The sequence below is a fragment of the Coregonus clupeaformis genome, chromosome 8 (assembly GCF_020615455.1).
Source record: "Coregonus clupeaformis isolate EN_2021a chromosome 8, ASM2061545v1, whole genome shotgun sequence".
NCBI lineage: Eukaryota > Metazoa > Chordata > Actinopteri > Salmoniformes > Salmonidae > Coregonus > Coregonus clupeaformis.
Window position 1 is genome coordinate 62,823,900 of NC_059199.1, and position 22,057 is coordinate 62,845,956.

Below are 22,057 nucleotides of genomic sequence, written 5' to 3' on the forward strand. Positions count from 1 at the left end.
GTAGGTTTCCGTAGGTAATTATTGTAGGTAAGTATTGTTTACGGCGGAGCCCGGCGAAGCACGAGGCTAGCTAGCTAGCGGGTAGCTACTGGTAACGTTTATTGGTAATTATCTGTTTAGTGCAACGGTGGAGAGTTGTTTCCAATGTTAATGTGCTAGCTAGCCAACGTTTAATTTTTGCTGCGTTATGAAAGGAACTAGACACGGACATGAATTATCTGTTTAGTGTGTTAACACACTCTTGGTATGCTAGCTAGCTAGCGGGTAGCTACCGGTAACGTTTATTGGTAATTATCTGTTTAGTGCAACGGTGGAGAGTTGTTTCCAATGTTAATGTGCTAGCTAGCCAACGTTTAACTTTTGCTGCGTTATGAAAGGAACTAGACACGGACATGAATTATCTGTTTAGTGTGTTAACACACTCTTGGTAGTTTGTTGTAACCAAGTATTGGTGCTAAACTGTGTGTTATTGGATGCTCGCATGCTAGTTAGCTATGGCGTCATAGCTAGGCATCGTGGGCTGTTGTGGGTAGTTACTGTAGGTTGGCATTGTTTTTCGACGGTGCCGGGGGTAGCACGAAGCTAGCTAGCTAGCCGTTCTTCAAACAAGGTCAACACAGTGGCCATTGCTAGCTAGCCAACACGACCAGCTAACTGTACTGTAGTAGCTAAATACAATATATTTGTGCTACATAGCCAACGTTAATTATTGCTGCGTTATGAAAGGAACTAGACACGGACACGAATTATCTGCTTAGTGTGTTAACACACTATTGGTGGTTTGTTGTGACCAAGTGTTGGTGCTAAACTGTGTGTTATTGGATGCTAGCATGCTAGTTAGCTATGGTGTCATAGTTAGCTAGCTGAATAAAGTGGGTTGAGTCTATTCCTTTAAACATTGAACCGCTGTGGTTCACAACAATTCTGATTTCTAAAGGTGGAAGTTGGTAGAGTTTTTGTTCGGGTGGTTCAGTGAAACAATTATAGTTTCTGAGGTAGAAGTTTTTTGGTGAGGGAGGCCCTGCTCTCTACTCTCCCAGATGTTTAGTTCATTTCATTCCGATCTCCTCTGCATTATTGTAGCCATTTGCTACAGCCTGTCAACTATGCCTCTGCCTATCCCTGTTCTCTCCTCTCTGCACAGGCTACACAAACGCCCCCACACCGCGTGGCTGCTGCCTCTCTAACCTGGTGGTCCCTGCACGCACCCCACACCTGGAGTTCCAGGTCTCAGGCAGCCTCTGGAACTGCCGTTCTGCTGCCAACAAAGCTGACTTCATCCCAGCCTATGCTAATCTCCAGTCCCTCGACTTCCTGGCGCTGACGGAAACATGGATTACCACTGAAAACACTGCTACTCCTACTGCTCTCTCCTCGTCTGACCATGTGTTCTCGCATACCCCGAGAGCATCTGGTCAGAGGGGTGGTGGCACAGGAATCCTCATCTCTCCCAAGTGGACATTCTCAATTTTTCCCCTAACCCATCTGTCTATCTCCTCATTTGAATTCCATGCTGTCACAGTCAGTAGCCCATTTAAGCTTAATATCCTCGTCATCTATCGCCCTCCAGGTTCCCTTGGAGAGTTCATCAATGAGCTTGACGCCTTGATAAGTTCCTTTCCTGAGGATGGCTCACCCCTCACAGTTTGGGGGATTTCAACCTCCCTATGTCCACATTTGACTCATTTCTCTCTGCCTCCTTCTTTCCACTCCTCTCCTCTTTTGACCTCACCCTCTCACCGTCCCCCCCTACTCACAAGGCAGGCAATACGCTTGACCTCATCTTTACTAGATGCTGCTCTTCTACTAATCTCACTGCAACTCCCCTCCATGTCTCCGACCACTACTTTGTTTCCTTTTCTCTCTCGCTCTCCTCCCACACTACTCACTCTGCCCCCTACACAGATGGTAATGCGCCGCCGCAACCTTCGCTCTCTCTCTCCCACTACTCTCTCCTCTTCCATCCTATCATCTCTTCCCTCTGCTCAATCCTTCTCCCTCCAATCTCCTGATTCTGCCTCCTCAACCCTCCTCTCCTCCCTTTCTGCATCCTTTGACTCTCTGTGTCCCCTATCCTCCCGGCCGGCTCGGTCCTCCCCTCCAGCTCCGTGGCTTGATGACTCATTGCGAACTCACAGAACAGAGCTCCGGGCAGCGGAGCGGAAATGGAAGAAAACTAAACTCCCTGCCGACCTGGCATCTTTTCACTCCCTCCTCTCTACATTTTCTTCATCTGTTTCTGCTGCTAAGGCCACTTTCTACCACTCTAAATTCCAAGCATCTGCCTCTAACCCTAGGAAGCTCTTTGCCACATTTTCCTCCCTGCTGAATCCTCCCCCCCTCCTCTCTCTCTGTGGATGACTTCAGTCAACCACTTTGAAAAGAAGGTTGACGACATCCGATCCTCGTTTGTTAAGTCTAATGACACTGCTGGTCCTACTCACACTGCCCTACCCTATGCTTTGACTTCTTTCTCCCCTCTCTCTCCAGATAAAATCCTGCGACTTGTGACTGCAGGCCGCCCAACAACCTGCCCGCTTGACCCCATCCCCTCCTCTCTTCTCCAGACCATCTCCGGTGACCTTCTCCCCTACCTCACCTCGCTGATCAACTCATCCTTGACCGCTGGCCATGTCCCTTCCGTCTTCAAGAGAGCGAGAGTTGCTCCCCTTCTCAAAAAACCAACACTCGATCCCACTGATGTCAACAACTACAGACCAGTATCCCTTCTTTCTTTTCTTTCCAAAACTATTGAGCGTGCCGTCTTTAGCCAACTCTCTTGCTATCTCTCTCAGAATGACCTTCTTGATCCAAACCCAGTGGCGGCTCCTGAAAAAATTCTCAGGAGGGGCAATTTTTCTGATGATTTAGGTGACCTACACACATTTAAAAAAAGATATGTCCAGCAACAACATGAAGACAGGGGCAGCATATAAGTCAATACCAGAAGCATTTATTGACTGATCTCAAAAGTGTTGGCTTACCAGGGTTGGTGGAGCCCTCAGTTTCATCTTTGCCTCGCAAAGCTAACTCAAACACTCCGCAAAACTTCACACACTGGATTAGCCGGCTGAGGATGTGGCGGTTCTTGCTAATGTCGTAGTAAATATATTTGTTATAGTGAATATGGAATATGATATGTTGAGTAAAATGTTGTGCTAAGATCTATTTAGGTCAGGAGCTGGTTATAAGTTATGTTCCTATCCAATAACAATGGACAAAAGGGTCCTATCTTGTCAGCCTTGTCAGCAGGTGGCCAAGGACAACACCCACGCCATAGGCCTCTCAGTTCTTCCAACTCACGAGTTCTTGCTCTGAGGACACACACACACAAACACACACACACACACACATCATCACTGTTAAACACACACACACACACACATCATCACTGTTAAACACACACACACACACACACACACACACACAAAAATCCCTCTCTTAGGCTGAACATTTGAAGACAGAGAACCCGACTCAGAGCCAATGCAACAGTGACAGTAGCCTGGAGGGGACCTCGCCCAACTCATCAGGACCAATCAGAAGATCAGAACTACTAGATTGAAACCTACTTCATTTATTGCATAAAATGTCTGCACACAATGTTTGGGGCTCTCTTCAGATAATAATAATAATAATAATATGCCATTTAGCAGACGCTTTTATCCAAAGCGACTTACAGTCATGCGTGCATACATTTTTGTGTATGGGTGGTCCCGGGATCGAACCCACTACCTTGGCGTTACAAGCACCATGCTCTACCAGCTGAGCTACAGAAAGTGGATACTCATGGATGCGCATTGCAATTGTAAAATGTCAACACAATTGGAGACACCACGTCATTTTTGGAGACATGTTATTGACAGTAAACTATTGTAGATGCGACCGCTAACTAAATAAAACATTTTAGCTGGCTAGCTAATCATCTTAGCTAAATGTGGGGCAAACAATTCAGTTATTTACCGTTAATTTGAGGGATTGGGGTGAAAAGAAATCGAGTTACATAGTGATACTTTACGATATACTGTATTGACAATATCGCAATATTTTAGCGCTAGTTGGCTGTACCTGCACCAAAACACCATTATTGTTCCTTCATAGCTTGTTCTCAATCTTTTCACATTGGGAGCCAATTTGTTTTCAGCACTTTTATTTCCATGACTGATCAAAACTCGTTCTCATGGCTTTCTGATCCCTCTGCAACAGACATATGGTGCGCAATAAAATCACAGTATCGAATCGCAATACGTATAGAATCATGAGACTACGCAATGCTGATGCATATATCTTATCGTGAGGTTCCTGGCAATTCCCAGCCCAAGTTCATTTGCCACAACAAATCTCTTCGCTAGCAAACGCAATGTGTCTCCAGCAATGTTTACTTTTTTGACGTTCTATGGCATCTCCACTTTCCAAGCATATATGACCACATGTAATATTTTGGTAAGTGATGCAAATAGTGAACTATGTAGGGCCAGGATGTAAAATATATGTAGCTGCAGCAATTTCTCTTATCTGATATGGTAAGTAATGGGGCTTGATTTATAGCTCCCTAAGAGTTTGACGAACGGGTCCGTGAACGCGATTGCAGATATCTTTACCTCTGAATAAACTGCCTTATATTATACAATTATCCACCTTGTCCAAAAGTCTCTACTTTTTCTCCGTTCTCCAGTAAACTTGTTTTATCAACAATAGTAAGGTTCAATGACACAGAAAGCAGTTCAATGTCGGGGTACAGTCGCTCTCTTACCAGGATCGCGGTCCGCTCTGACCAGGGTGAAGGTGGCCGGCTCCACCTCTCTGCCAGCAGCGTTTTCATTATTTAGTCCGTTCGTAGCGGGTATGTACACGATCAACAAGATCAGTCCAAAACCGAAGATCAGTCCAAAGCAGAATGTTTGCAGAATGTTTGTAAACTAAGTCTACAAATTAAAAACATAAAATAACGCCACACTGCAGGTCGCAACATAGACGCTGATAGCCGCCATTGTCTTAGTTACGTTCAACGTTACGTCACGTATGACGAAAGCGCGTAAGTGCATGCACACAGACACCCATAGAGAATGTATTGAAAGCTTTGAAATGTGAAAAAAATAGATTTTACATGACAGGCTATGAGAGACTTCTGGGCGATTTTCAACCTGACTGAAATCGCCCAAAAACGAGCGAGGGCCATTTGAAGCACTACTTTAGCCTGATTTGACATTTAGTGGCTGGCAGATCAGACGTGAACACTGATAACTGCTGTTGCCGTGATATAATTTTTTATAAATTTATAAAAAAAAATATATTTTTTTATTTTTTTTTATAATTGATTAGAAAAAAATCCCTTCCTTTTCCCGTTTGGCAGTGCGTCGCCCATATCGCCCTATTGAACAAGCCGTCCCTGTCCAAACCAGTCAGGTTTCAGGACTGGTCATTCAACTGAGACTGCTCTTCTCTGTGTCACGGAGGCTCTCCGCACTGCTAAAGCTAACTCTCTCTCCTCTGCTCTTGTCCTTCTAGACCTGTCTGCTGCCTTTGATACTGTGAACCATCAGATCCTCTTCTCCACCCTCTCCGAGCTGGGCATCTCCGGCGCGGCTCACTCCTGGATTGCGTCCTACCTGACCGGTCGCTCCTACCAAGTGGCGTGGCGAGAAGCTGTCTCCGCACCACGTGCTCTCACCACTGGTGTCCCCAGGGCTCAGTTCTAGGCCCTCTCCTTTTCTCCCTATACACCAAGTCACTTGGCTCTGTCATATCCTCACATGGCCTCTCCTATCATTGCTACGCTGACGATACACAACTAATCTTCTCCTTTCCCCCTTCTGATAACCAGGTGGCGAATCGCATCTCTGCATGTCTGGCAGACATATCAGTATGGATGACGGATCACCACCTCAAGCTGAACCCCTGGCAAGACGGAGCTGCTCTTCCTCCCGGGGAAGGACTGCCCGTTCCATGATCTCGCCATCACGGTTGACAACTCCGTTGTGTCCTCCTCCCAGAGTGCGAAGAGCCTTGGCGTGACCCTGGACAACACCCTGTCGTTCTCCGCTAACATCAAGGCGGTGACCCGCTCCTGCAGGTTCATGCTCTACAACATTCGGAGAGTACGACCCTGCCTTACACAGGAAGCGGCACAGGTCCTAATCCAGGCACTTGTCATCTCCCGTCTGGACTACTGCAACTCGCTGTTGGCTGGCCTCCCTGCCTGTGCCATTAAACCCCTACAACTCATCCAGAATGCCGCAGCCCGTCTGGTGTTCAACCTTCCCAAGTTCTCTCACGTCACCCCCTCCTCCGCACACTCCACTGGCTTCCAGTTGAAGCTCGCATCCGTTACAAGACCATGGTGCTTGCCTATGGAGCAGTGAGGGGAACGGCACCTCTGTACCTTCGGGCTCTGATCAGTCCCTACACCCAAACGAGGGCATTGCGTTCATCCACCTCTGGCCTGCTGGCTCCCCTTCCTCTGCGGAAGCATAGTTCCCGCTCAGCCCAGTCAAAACTGTTCGCTGCTCTGGCACCCCAATGGTGGAACAAGCTCCCTCACGACGCCAGGACAGCGGAGTCACTCACCACCTTCCGGAGACATTTGAAACCCCACCTCTTTAAGGAATACCTGGGATAGGATAAAGTAATCCTTCTACCCCCCCCCCAAAAAAATTGTAAAGTGGTTATCCCACTGGCTATAGGGTGAATGCACCAATTTGTGAGTCGCTCTGGATAAGAGCGTCTGCTAAATGACGTAAATGTGCCCTTGAGCAAGGCACTTAACCCTAATTGCTCCTGTAAGTCGCTCTGGATAAGAGCGTCTGCTAAATGACTAAAATGTAAATATGTAAATGTTTCTCATGGACTGAGAGTCCTTTAGGTGCCTTTTGGCAAATCATGTCCAATCAAGTGAATGTACTACAGGTGGACTCCAATCAAGTTGTAGAAACATCTCAAGGATGATCAATGGAAACAGGATGCACCTGAACTCAATTTCGAGTCTCATATCAAAGGGTCTGAATACTTATGTAAATAAGGTATGTTTTTTAATACATTTGCCAACATTTCTAAAAACCTGTTTTCGCTTTGTCATTATGGGGTGTAGATTGATGAGGAAAATAAGCCTGTAACGTAAGAAAATGTGGGAAAAGTCGAGGGGTCTGAATACTTAACGAATGCACTGTACACAGGAAAATAAATGAAAACATTGTGAACAAATGTCTAACGAACAAATGGTAAATGGCATTTCTCCTGCTCTGGAAAACAGGTTATGCCATAGGGCTCTGGTCAAAAGTAGTGCACTATATAGGGAATAGGGTTCCATTTGGTATTTATGTCTACTTGCTGTTGTCCATTCATTCACTCGTTTCCCATAAACACTGCTCTGGAATGTTGCTAGTTTCATCTCCCACCACAGCTATCAGATTGCTAACCCCTCAGGTCTGTAATGAGGATCTCAATAGCAGCTTTGTGTCTAGTTTCTTTCCTAGTCATCTAGTTTCGAAATGAAAACTGTGATTCATGGTTACTGCCAGACTGCCAACTTGATTTCCAGCTTTCTCAGGTCCAGGAAGGATGATAACATGAGACTACTAGACCAGAAACACACTATGGACTTGGCAGAGAACGAACAACGAGTCCCTTAAACTTCAGGGTGTACTGGGGCTAGGAGGTGAGGCGTCCGAATCGCAGTTGGATGTCTTTGCCACTATAGGATTAGTGTTCTAGTCACAAGTTTGTTCACGCCCAGTTATTTCTGCCATATTTTGTGATGTATATGTGGCTTTCCTTGTCCGTTTGTGTCGTAAGTAAAGAACTATGAGGACGATGACCAGGACTCCTGCAGGGATGAAAAACAACAGCAGTGTAGATCTGTCTCTGGGACAGTCGTCATGGTTTCTACTGCTTGACACTGTTGACACAAACAGAACAAATTATTAAACACCCAGTATATATCCACCCTGAAGAATGCAGTAATATAATATATTTGATTTTATTAGGATCTATTTTAGTCCTCATTTGGACTAATCTTCCAGGAGTACTTAAACATTAAAATATAATTTACAATACAATCACATTTTCACATACAGTATAACACACTGTTAAAAACAACATACATAATACACTGCCACAATGACCAGATAAATACTCTGACAGTCTGAAAAGATAGATTTGTTCCTTCATCTACCATAGTCAATGTATTATATGGTTCTAAGGTATTGTTTGAATGTACAGTACCAGTCAAAAGTTTGGACACACCTACTCATTCAAGGCTTTTTCTTTATTTTGACTATTTACTACATTGTAGACTAATAGTGAAGACATCAAAACTATGAAATAACACATATTGAATCATGAAGTAACAAAAAAGTGTTAAACAAATCAAAATATATTTGAGATTTGAGATTCTTCAAAGTAACCACCCTTTGCCTTGATGACAGCTTTGCACACTCTTGGCATTCTCTCAACCAGCTTCACCTGGAATGCTTTTCCAACAATCTTGAAGGAGTTCCCACATATGCTGAGTACTTGTTGGCTGCTTTTCCTTCACCCTGCGGTCCAACTAATCCCAAACCATCTCAATTGGGTTGAGGTCGGGTGATTGTGGAGGCCAGGTCATCTGATGCAGCTCTCCATCCCTCTCCTTCTTGGTCAAATAGTCCTTACACAGCCTGGAGGTGTGTTGGGTCATTGTCCTGTTGCTAAACAAATTATAGTCCCACTAAGCGCAAACCAGATGGGATGACATATCGCTGCAGAATGCTGTGGTAGCCATGCTGGTTAAGTGTGCCTTGAATTCTAAATAAATCACAGACGGTGTCACTAGCAAAGCACCCCACACAATCACACCTCCTCCTCCATGCTTCAAGGTGGGAACCACACATGCAGAGATCATCCGTTCACCTACTCTGCTTCTCACAAAGACACTGCGGTTGGAACCAACAATCTCAAATTTGGACTCATCAGACCAAAGGACAGATTTCCACCGGTCTAATGTCCATTGCTTGTGTTTCTTAGACCAAGCAAGTCTCTTCTTCTTATTGGTGTCCTTTAGTAGTGGTTTCTTTGCAGCAATTTGACCATGAAGGCCTGATTCACGCAGTCTCCTCTGAACAGTTGATGTTGAGATGTGTCTGTTACTTGAACTCTGTGAAGCATTTATTTGGGCTGCAATTTCTGAGGCTGGTAACTATAATGATTATCCTCTGCAGAAGAGGTAACTCTGGGTCTTCCTTTCCTGTGGCGGTCCTCATGAGAGCCAGTTTCATCATAGCGCTTGATGGTTTTTGCGACTGGACTTGAAGAAACTTTCAAAGTTCTTGACATTTTCCGGATTGACCTTCATGTCTTAGGGCTATCTTCTGTATACCACCCCCCTACCTTGTCACAACACAACTGATTGGCTCAAACGCTTTAAGAAGGAAAGAAATTCCACAAATTAACTTTTAACAACGCATACCTGTTAATTGAAATGCATTCCAGGTGACTACCTCATGAAGCTGGTTGAGAGAATGCTAAGAGTGTGCAAAGCTGTCATCAAGGCAAAGGGTGACTATTTTAATATATATTTTGATTTGTTTAAGCCTTACTACATGATTCTATGTGTGTTATTTCATAGTTTTGATGTCTTCACTATTATTCTACAATGTAGAAAATAGTAAAAATAAAGAAAAACCCTTGAATGAGTAGGTGTGCCCAAACTTTTGACTGGTACTGATATATATATATATATATATATATATATATATATATATATATATATATATATTGTGTACAGCGCCTTCAGAGTGTATTCATACCCCTTGACTTATTCCACATTTTTTGTGTTACAGCCTGAATTCAAAATGAAATAGATTGTTTTCTCTCACCCATCTACACACAATCCACCATAATGACAAAGGGAAAACATATATTTAGACATTTTGGCAAATGTATTGAAAATGAAATACAGAAATATCAATTTACATAAGTATTCACACCCCTGAGTCAATACTTTGTAGAATCACCTTAGGCAGTGATTACAGTTGTGAGTCTTTCTGGGTAAGTCTCTAAGAGCTTTGCACACATGGACTGTGCAACGTTTGACCATTATTCTTTTCGAAATTCTTCAAGCTCGGTCACATTAGTTGTTGATCATTGTTAGACAACCATTTTCAAGTCTTTCCATAGATTTTCAAGTAGATTTAAGTTAAAACTGTAACTCGGTCACTCAGAAACATTCACTGTCTTCTTGGTAAGCAACTCCAGTGTAGATGTGGCAGTATGTTTTGGGTTATTGTCCTGCTGAAAGGTGAATCCATCTCCCAGTGTCTAGTGGAAAGCAGACTGAACCAGGTTTTCATCTAGGACTTTGCCTGTGCTTAGCTCCATTCTGTTTCTCTTTTATCCTGAAAGACTCCCCAGTCCTTAACAATTACAAGCATACCCATAACATGATGCAGCCACCACTATGCTTGAAAATATGGAGAGTGGTATTCAGTAATGTGTTGTATTGGATTTGCTCCAAACAGAACACTTTGTGTTGAGGACAAAAAGTTATTTTCTGTGCCACATTTTTACTTTAGTGCCTTGTTGCAAACGGGATGCATGTTTTGAAATATTTTTTATTCTGTACAGGCTTCCTTCTTTTCACTCTGTCAATTAGGTTAGTATTGTGGAGTAACTTCAATGTTGTTGATCCATCCTCAGTTTTATCCATTCACAGCAATTAAACACTGTGACTGTTTTAAAGTCACCATTGGCCTCATGGTGAAATCCCTGAGCGGTTTCCTTCCTCTCCGGCAACTGAGTTAGGAAGGACGCCTGTATCTTTGTAGTGACTGGACGTCTTGATACACCATCCAAAGTTTAATTAATAACTTCACCATGCTTAAAGGGATATTCAATGTCTGCTTCTTTTTTAACCCATCTACCAATAGGTGCCATTCTTTGCGAGGCACTGAAAAAACCTCCTTGGTCTTTGTGGTTGAATCTGTGTTTGAAATTCACTGCTCGACTAAGGGTCCTTACAGATAATTGTATACAGTGCCTTCGGAAAGTATTCAGACCCCTTGACTTTTTCCACATTTTGTTATGTTACAGCCTTATTCTAAAATTGAATAAATACATGTTTTTCCTCAGCAATCTACACACAATACCCCATAATGTCACGACTTCCTCCTAAGCTGCCTCCTCTCCTTGTTCGGGCAGGCTTCGGCGTTCGTCGTCACCGGCCTTCTAGCCATTGCCGCATCACATCGCATCATTCCATTTGTTTTGTTTTGTCTATTACACACACCTGGTTCATATCCCCTCATTAGTATGTGTATAAGTGTTCCCTCTGCCCCCTTGTCCTTGTGGGTGATCGCTTAATGTGAGGAGAGTAGCTCGGTTGAGCTCAGTGTATTTTGTATTGCCGGGGTATATTTTCCCTGTGTGCCTGTTTTGTTCCAGTGTGCCTGTTTTGCACACTGGACTGTTTGACGCTATTCTGCGTAACTCTGTATTCCGGAATAAACTCTGTATTCTGTGATTTACACTCCTGCGTCTGACTCCTTCAAATCACAGAATCAAAGGAAGCGATGGATCGGGTTCTCCAGGTCGTCCAACACCTGGAGAGGAGAGGACCCGATCTGTCGAGACCAGCTGGGCGACCGGATCCAGCCACCCACACCCCAGCACCCAGAGGGATCCAGATATCCCGACCACGGGATTTCGACGGGACAGCTGCTCTCTGCCAGGGATTCCTCCTCAAACTGGATCTCTTCTATTCCAGCATCAGGCCGGCCCCATCGGAGCGGGAGAAGGTGTCTTCCCTCGTCTCCTGCCTCTCAGGGAAAGCCCTGGAGTGGGCCAACGCAGTTTGGAATGAAGGAGGAGCCGTGTTGGACAACTACGGGGAGTTCGCTCGCCTCTTTCGGGCTGTCTTCGATCACCCGCCCGAGGGTAAAGAGGCGGGCGAGCGGCTGGTCCACCTGAGGCAGGGGACGAGGACTGTGCAGGACTTCGCCCTGGAGTTCCGGACTCTAGCAGCTGGGTCCGGGTGGAACGAGCGGGCCCTCATCGACCACTTCCGGTGCCATCTGCAGGAGGACGTCCGAAGGGAGCTAGCCTGCCGGGACACCATGTTGTCCTTCAATCAACTGGTGGACATGGCCATCCGCTTGGACAATCTGCTGGCGGCCAGAGGACGTCCTGGAGGGGGTCTGCCCGTTCCAACCCCACCTGACTCGGATCATGTGCTGATGGAGCGGTAGAGTGGAGGATGACAGCGCCAGTGTCTGACTCCTTCAAATCACCCATCACACAAGCGAAAACAGGTTTTTAGAAATGTTTGCACATTTATTGAAAATAAATAAACAGTAATACCTTATTTACATAAGTATTCAGACCCTTTGCTATGAGACTCGAAAATTGAGCTCCGGTGCATCCTGTTTCCATTGATCATCCTTGAGATGTTTCTACAACTTGATTGGAGTCCACCTGTGGTAAATTCAATTGATTGGACATGATTGGAAAAGCACATACCTGTCTATATAAGGTCCCACAGTTGACAGTGCATGTCAGAGCAAAAACCAGCCTTGAGTCTTCTTGGGTATGACGGTAAAAGCTTAGCAACCTTTCCAAATTATGTCCAATCAATTGAATTTATCATAGGTGGACTCCATTCAAGTTGTAGAAACATCAAGGATGATCAATGGAAACAGGATGCACCTGAGCTCAATTTCGAGTCTGATAGCAAAGGGTCTGAATACTAATTTAAATAAGGTATTTCTCAAGGGGTCTGAATATATATATATATATATATATATATATATATATATATATATATATATATATATATATATATATATATATACACACACACAAAAGTATGTGGACACCCCTTCAAATTAGCGGATTTAGCTATTACAGCCACACCTGTTGCTGACAGGTGTATAAAATCTAACATAGCATTCAATCGCCATAGAAAAACATTGGCTGCAGAATGGCCTTACTGAAGAGCTCAGTGACTTTCAATGTGGCACCATCATAGGATGCCACCTTTCCAACAAGTCAGTTCGTCAAATTTCTGCCCTGCTAGAGCTGCCCCGGTCAACTGTAAGTGCTATTATTGTGAAGTGGAAATGTCTAGGAGCAACAATGGCTCAGCCGCGAAGTGGAAGCCACACAAGCTCAAAGAACGGGACCGCCGAATGCTGAAGTGTGTGGCACGTAATAATCGTCTGTCCTCGTTTGCAACACTCACTACCGAGTTCCAAACTGCCTCTGGAAGCAACATCAGCATAATAACTGTTTGTCGGGAGCTTTATGAAATGGGTTTCCATGGCCGAGCAGCCACACAAAAGCCTAAGATCACCATGTGCAATGCCAAGCATCGGCTGGAGTGGTGTAAAGCTCGCCGCCATTGGACTCTGGAGCAGTGGAGTGATGAATCACGCTTCACCATCTGGCAGTCCGAGGGACGAATCTGGGTTTGGCGGATACCAGGAGAACGCTACCTGCCCGAATGCATAGTGCCAACTATAAAGTCTGGTGGAGGAGAAATAAGGGTCTGTTTTTCATGGTTCGGGCTCCTTAGTTCCAGTGAAGGGAAATCTTAACGCTACTGCATACAATGACATTCTAGATGATTGTGTGCTTCCAACTTTGTGGCAACAGTTTGGGGAAGGTCCTTTCCTGTTTCAGCCTGACAATGCCCCCATGCACAAAGCGAGGTCCATACAGAAATGGTTTGTCGAGATCAGTGTGGAAGAACTTAACTGGCGTGCACAGAGCCCTGATCTCAACCCCATCGAACACCTTTGGGATGAATTGGAACACTGACTGCGAGCCAGGCCTAATCGCCCAACATCAGCGCCCGACCTCACTGACGCTCTTGTAGCTGAATGGAAGCAAGTCCCCGCAGCAATGTTCCAACATTCAGTGGAAAGACTTCCCAGAAGTGTGGAGGCTGTTATAGCAGAAAAGGGGGGGGGGACCAACTCCATATCAATGCCCATGATTTTGGAATGAGATGTTCGACGAGCAGGTGTCCACATACTTCTGGCCATGTGGTGTAGCTAGCTACGTTCCCTAGCTACAGTTACAGTTATAGAATTCTGTAAAGAACTTGCTTTCTATTTTCAACCCAGCCTCCCGGCCCTGGGACAGACGGACACACGCAACATCAGGGGATTTAGGTTCCTCTTTCTAATAATAGGTTGCGGTTGAGAGATAATTACATTGGCCTGGATGTTCCCATGGTAGGGTGTGGGTAATTTATGTGTTGTAAACACTGCTCAGCCCCTACATTAAAGGATTAGCTTATTCCAGAGTAAATGTTTGTCAGACATGTCACGCAATAGTTGGCATGGAATATTGTCTCGGCTTGACTCAGTGTCACAGGTTGGGTCTGAACCCCAGTCTCCCACAGGAGGAACCAGGCATCTTAACCAGTAGCCAAATAGGAAATTCACTCTTCGCCCAAGGGTGACAGTATCTATGTTTCCATTTTTTTTGTTGACGTTTAGAAAGTTTGCATAGAAAATAGATGTGACGATTGGTGCGTTTCCATTCAACCATCTTCTGTCGATTAAATCAGCTGGACGTGATGACGTCACACACAAAATATGCGAAAGTATTCACCACCCTTGGAATTGTCCCTATTTTGTTGCCTTACAACCTGTAATAAATAAAAAAAATTTGGGGGGGGGGTTTGTATCATTTGATTTACACAACATGCCTACCACTTTGAAGATGCAAAATATTTTTTATTGTGAAACAAACAAGAAATAAGACAAAAAAAAACAGAAAACTTGAGCGTGCATAACTATTCACCCCCTCCCCCACCCCACACAAATAGCAAAGACTGTAGCAACCCTGTGTTTATAAACGCTGATATCGACTTGACCACTTCAGCATTTGTGGCACAGTCGATGCCACGCAGGGCTATGGACTAGAAGGTTGAGGGTTCGCCGACCACCACAGACGAACGAACTCTCCCTGTCTGTTTCATTACACTATGATCCGAGCCGGCTGCAGACACTGATCAGCTAGGGGGGAAATCCGATTTTCAACATTTTGAAGCCATATTTATATACTGAACAAAAATATGAACGCAACATGTAAAGTGTTGGTCCCCTGTTTCGTGAGCTGAAATAAAAGATCCCAGATATGTTCCAATCCATCATAATGAAGCAGTAATCTCTGGATACACCCCATCCCCCACCCTACATATCCCATAGAAACCAATCCATCATAATGAAGCAGTAATCTCTGGATACACCCCATCCCCCACCCTACATATCCCATAGAAACCAATCCATCATAATGAAGCAGTAATCTCTGGATACACCCCATCACCCACCCTACATATCCCATAGAAACCAATCCATCATAATGAAGCAGTAATCTCTGGATACACCCCATCACCCACCCTACATATCCCATAAAAACCAATCCATCATAATGAAGCAGTAATCTCTGGATACACCCCATCACCCACCCTACATATCCCATAGAATCCAATCCATCATAATGAAGCAGTAATCTCTGGATACACCCCATCAACCACCCTACATATCCCATAGAAACCAATCCATCATAATGAAGCAGTAATCTCTGGATACACCCCGTCACCCACCCTACATATCCCATAGAAACCAATCCATCATAATGAAGCAGTAATATCTGGATACCCCCCGTCACCCACCCTACATATCCCATAGAAACCAATCCATCATAATGAAGCAGTAATATCTGGATACACCCCATCACCCACCCTACATATCCCATAGATTGTAGGTAGGTATTGTAGTTAGGTATTATAGGTAGTTTACTCAGGTAGTTATTGTAGGTTATTGTAGGTAATTATTGTAGGTAAGTATTGTATTCGGCAGACCCCGGCGAAGCACGAGGCTAGCTTACCCACTACTTGGACCAACAAAGCTAGCTAGCTAGCGGGTAGCTACTGGTAACTTTTAGCAACTGTGGTTAGTTGTTTCCAATGTTATTTCATGCTTAAGAGTACCTGTGATTGAGCCAGCTAGATGCCACCATTCAGCTGTTTTTCTAACCTCATTATCCGAGGCATTAACGTTAGGTGGTTGGTAGCTGCTGTACTTAATTACAGCTACTGATAACAGTCTGCTGTAGTTTACAACAATTCTAATTTCTAAAGTGGAAGTTGGGAGAGTTTTATTCGGGTGGTTCAGTGAAACAATTATAGTTTCTGAGGTGGAAGTTGGGAGAGTTATATTTTTTTGGTGAGGGAGGCATGCTCTCTCCTTTCCCAGATGTTTAGTTCATTTCATTCCGATCTCCTCTGCATTATTGTAGCCATCTGCTGCAGCCTGTCAACTATGCCTCTGCCTATCCCTGTTCTCTCCTCTCCGCACAGGCTACACAAACGCCTCACACCGCGTGGCTGCTGCCTCTCTAACCTGGTGGTCCCTGCACGCACCACACACCTGGAGTTCCAGGTCTCAGGCAGCCTCTGGAACTGCCGTTCTGCCGCCAACAAGGCTGACTTCATCCCAGCCTATGCTACCCTCCAGTCCCTCGACTTCCTGGCGCTGACGGAAACATGGATTACCACTGAAAACACTGCTACTCCTACTGCTCTCTCCTCGTCTGACCATGTGTTCTCGCATACCCCGAGAGCATCTGGTCAGAGGGGTGGTGGCACAGGAATCCTCATCTCTCCCAAGTGGTCATTCTCAATTTTTCCCTTAACCCATCTGTCTATCTCCTCATTTGAATTCCACGCTGTCACAGTCACTAGCCCATTTAAGCTTAATATCCTTGTCATCTATCGCCCTCCAGGTTCCCTTGGAGAGTTCATCAATGAGCTTGACGCCTTGATAAGTTCCTTTCCTGAGGATGGCTCACCCCTCACAGTTTTGGGGGATTTCAACCTCCCTACGTCTACATTTGACTCATTTCTCTCTGCCTCCTTCTTTCCACTCCTCTCCTCTTTTGACCTCACCCTCTCACCGTCCCCCCTACTCACAAGGCAGGCAATACGCTTGACTTCATCTTTACTAGATGTTGCTCTTCTACTAATCTCACTGCAACTCCCCTCCATGTCTCCGACCACTACTTTGTATCCTTTTCTCTCTCGCTCTCCTCCAACACTACTCACTCTGCCCCTACACAGATGGTAATGCGCCGCCGCAACCTTCGCTCTCTCTCTCCCACTACTCTCTCCTCTTCCATCCTATCATCTCTTCCCTCTGCTCAATCCTTCTCCCTCCAATCTCCTGATTCTGCCTCCTCAACCCTCCTCTCCTCCCTTTCTGCATCCTTTGACTCCCTGTGTCCCCTATCCTCCCGGCCGGCTCGGTCCTCCCCTCCAGCTCCGTGGCTTGATGACTCATTGCGAGCTCACAGAACAGAGCTCCGGGCAGCGGAGCGGAAATGGAAGAAAACTAAACTCCCTGCCGACCTGGCATCTTTTCACTCCCTACTCTCTACATTTTCTTCATCTGTTTCTGCTGCTAAGGCCACTTTTTACCACTCTAAATTCCAAGCATCTGCCTCTAACCCTAGGAAGCTCTTTGCCACATTCTCCTCACTGCTGAATCCTCCCCCCCACCCCCCCACCCCTCCTCCCTCTCTGTGGATGACTTCGTCAACCACTTTGAAAAGAAGGTTGACGACATCCGATCCTCGTTTGTTAAGTCTAATGACACTGCTGGTCCTGCTCACACTGCCCTACCCTATGCTTTGACTTCTTTCTCCCCTCTCTCTCCAGATAAAATCTTGCGACTAGTGACTGCAGGCCGCCCAACAACCTGCCCGCTTGACCCCATCCCCTCCTCTCTTCTCCAGACCATCTCCGGTGACCTTCTCCCCTACCTCACCTCGCTGATCAACTCATCCTTGACCGCTGGCCATGTCCCTTCCGTCTTCAAGAGAGCGAGAGTTGCACCCCTTCTCAAAAAACCAACACTCGATCCCACTGATGTCAACAACTACAGACCAGTATCCCTTCTTTCTTTTCTTTCCAAAACTATTGAGCGTGCCGTCTTTAGCCAACTCTCTTGCTATCTCTCTCAGAATGACCTTCTTGATCCAAACCAGTCAGGTTTCAGGACTGGTCATTCAACTGAGACTGCTCTTCTCTGTGTCACGGAGGCTCTCCGCACTGCTAAAGCTAACTCTCTCTCCTCTGCTCTTGTCCTTCTAGACCTGTCTGCTGCCTTTGATACTGTGAACCATCAGATCCTCCTCTCCACCCTCTCCGAGCTGGGCATCTCCGGTGCGGCTCACTCCTGGATTGCGTCCTACCTGACCGGTCGCTCCTACCAAGTGGCGTGGCGAGAAGCTGTCTCCGCACCACGTGCTCTCACCACTGGTGTCCCCCAGGGCTCAGTTCTAGGCCCTCTCCTTTTCTCCCTATACACCAAGTCACTTGGCTCTGTCATATCCTCACATGGCCTCTCCTATCATTGCTACGCTGACGATACACAACTAATCTTCTCCTTTCCCCCTTCTGATAACCAGGTGGCGAATCACATCTCTGCATGTCTGGCCGACATATCAGTATGGATGACGGATCACCACCTCAAGCTGAACCCTGGCAAGACGGAGCTGCTCTTCCTCCCGGGAAGGACTGCCCGTTCCATGATCTCGCCATCACGGTTGACAACTCCGTTGTGTCCTCCTCCCAGAGTGCGAAGAGCCTTGGCGTGACCCTGGACAACACCCTGTCGTTCTCCGCTAACATCAAGGCGGTGACCCGATCCTGCAGGTTCATGCTCTACAACATTCGGAGAGTACGACCCTGCCTTACACAGGAAGCGGCACAGGTCCTAATCCAGGCACTTGTCATCTCCCCGTCTGGATTACTGCAACTCGCTGTTGGCTGGGCTCCCCTGCCTGTGCCATTAAACCCCTACAACTCATCCAGAATGCCGCAGCCCGTCTGGTGTTCAACCTTCCCAAGTTCTCTCCACGCCACCCTCCTCCGCACACTCCACTGGCTTCCAGTTGAAGCTCGCATCCGTTACAAGACCATGGTGCTTGCCTATGGAGCAGTGAGGGGAACGGCACCTCCGTACCTTCAGGCTCTGATCAGTCCCTACACCCAAACGAGGGCATTGCGTTCATCCACCTCTGGCCTGCTGGCTCCCCTTCCTCTGCGGAAGCATAGTTCCCGCTCAGCCCAGTCAAAACTGTTCGCTGCTCTGGCACCCCAATGGTGGAACAAGCTCCCTCACGACGCCAGGACAGCGGAGTCACTCACCACCTTCCGGAGACATTTGAAACCCCACCTCTTTAAGGAATACCTGGGATAGGATGAAGTAATCCTTCCCCCCCACTGGCTATAGGGTGAATGCACCAATTTGTAAGTCGCTCTGGATAAGAGCGTCTGCTAAATGACTTAAATGTAAATGTAAATGATAGAAACCAATCCATCATAATGAAGCAGTAATCTCTGGATACACCCCGTCACCCACCCTACATATCCCATAGAAACCAATCCATCATAATGAAGCAGTAATCTCTGGATACACCCCGTCACCCACCCTACATATCCCATAGAAACCAATCCATCATAATGAAGCAGTAATCTCTGGATACACCCCATCACCCACCCTACATATCCCGTAGAAACCAATCCATCATAATGAAGCAGTAATCTCTGGATACACCCCATCACCCACCCTACATATCCCATAGAAACCAATCCATCATAATGAAGCAGTAATCTCTGGATACACCCCATCACCCACCCTACATATCCCATAGAAACCAATCCATCAGATAGAAGAACAGCGCCGGAGAAGATGGCTGCCGTTTTACAGCCCTCTAACCAATTGTACTATTATGTGTGTTTTTCCGCGTTATTTGTAATTTATTTTGTACATAATGTTTCTGCCATCGTCTCTTATAACCAAAAAGAGCTTCTGGATATCAGGACAGCGATTACTCACCTCGCATTGGACGAAGATTTTTTTCTTCAACGAGGCGGTCGCGATGGATATCCTACAGACACCCGACAAGGCCCAGATCCCCGTCATTCGCGTGAGGAAGAGACGGAGATATCGCGGACGCAGATCCGGGTGCCTTGTAGAGATCCGACGGCGAGCGAGTAAACTGCCTCTCCCATCAATCCTATTAGCCAACGTTCAAGCTTTTGAGAATAAAATGGACGATTTAAGATTACGGTTATCCTACCAACGGGACATTAAAAACTGTAATATCTTATGTTTCACGGAGTCGTGGCTGAACGACAACAATGATAACATTCAGCTAGCAGGCTATACGCTACATCGGCAGGACAGAACGTCTGACTCTGGTAAGACAAGGGGTGGCGGTCTCTGTATATTTGTAAACAACAGCTGGTGCACAAAATCAAATACTAAGGAAGTCTCGAGGTTTTGCTCGCCTGAGGTAGAGTATCTTATGATAAGCTGTAGACCACACTATTTACCAAGAGAGTTTTCATCTATATTTTTCATAGCTGTCTATTTACCACCACAAACCAATGCTGGCATTAAGATTGCACTGAATGAGTTGTACAAGGCCATTAATCAACAGGAAAACGCTCATCCAGATGCAGCGCTCCTAGTGGCCGGGGACTTTAATGCAGGGAAACTTAAATCTGTTCTACCTAATTTCTACCAGCATGTTAAATGTGCAACCAGAGGGAAAAAAACTCTAGACCACCTTTACTCCACACACAGAGACGCATACAAAGCTCTCCCTCGCCCTCCATTTGGCAAATCTGACCATAACTCTATCCTCCTGATTCCTGCTTATAAGCAAAAACTGAAGCAGGAAGCACCAGTGATTCGGTTAATAAAAAAGTGGTCAGATGACGCAGATGCTAAGCTACAGGACTGTTTTGCTAGCACAGACTGGAACATGTTCCGGGATTCTTCAGACAGCATTGAGGAGTACACCACATCAGTCACTGGCTTCATCAATAAGTGCATCGATGATGTCGTCCCCACAGTGACCGTACGTACATACCCCAACCAGAAGCCATGGATTACAGGAAACATCCGCACTGAGCTAAAGGGTAGAGCTGCCGCTTTCAAGGAACGGGACTCTAACACGGACGCTTATAAGAAATCCCGCTATGACCTCCGACGAACCATCAAACAGGCAAAGAGTCAATACAGGTCTAAGATTGAATCATACTACACTGGCTCTGACGCTCGTCGGATGTGGCAGGGCTTGAAAACTATTACAGACTACAAAGGGAAGCACAGCCGCGAGCTGCCCAGTGACACAAGCCTACCAGACGAGCTAAACCACTTCTATGCTCGCTTCGAGGAAAGCAACACTGAGGCATGCATGAGAGCACCAGCTGTTCCGGATGACTGTGTGATCACGCTCTCCGTGGCCGATGTGAGTAAGACTTTTAAGCAGGTCAACATTCACAAGGCCGCAGGGCCAGACGGATTACCAGGACGTGTACTCCGAGCATGTGCTGACCAACTGGCAAGTGTCTTCACTGACATTTTCAACATGTCCCTGACTGAGTCTGTAATACCAACATGTTTCAAGCAGACCACCATAGTCCCCGTGCCCAAGAACTCTAAGATAACCTGCCTAAATGACTACCGACCCGTAGCACTGACGTCTGTAGCCATGAAGTGCTTTGAAAGACTGGTCATGGCTCACATCAACAGCATAATCCCAGAAACCCTAGACCCACTCCAATTTGCATACCGCCCCAACAGATCCACAGATGATGCAATCTCTATCGCACTCCACACTGCCCTTTCCCACCTGGACAAGAGGAACACCTACGTGAGAATGCTATTCATTGACTACAGCTCAGCATTCAACACCATAGTGCCCTCTAAGCTCATCACTAAGCTAAGGATCCTGGGACTAAACACCTCCCTCTGCAACTGGATCCTGGACTTCCTGACGGGCCGCCCCCAGGTGGTAAGGGTAGGTAACAACACATCTGCCACACTGATCCTCAACACGGGGGCCACTCAGGGGTGCGTGCTCAGTCCCCTCCTGTACTCTCTGTTCACCCATGACTGCATGGCCAGGCACGACTCCAACACCATCATTAAGTTTGCCGACGACACAACAGTGGTAGGCCTGATCACCGACAACGATGAGACAGCCTATAGGGGAGGAGGTC

The 22,057-nt window shown here is 46.2% G+C and overlaps 1 protein-coding gene across 1 annotated transcript in view; it reads right to left on the bottom strand.

Annotated features, from left to right (window-relative positions):
- Positions 1-7,105: 7,105 nt before the first annotated feature.
- LOC123491416 (CD276 antigen-like) overlaps positions 7,106-22,057 on the bottom strand; it is a 69,717-nt gene continuing 54,765 nt past the window's right edge. Inside the window, exon 4 of the mRNA XM_045222135.1 lies at positions 7,106-7,891. Within this exon, the coding sequence (XP_045078070.1) occupies positions 7,704-7,891 (188 nt within the window). The 3' untranslated portion in view covers positions 7,106-7,703. The remainder of the gene's footprint in view (positions 7,892-22,057) is intronic.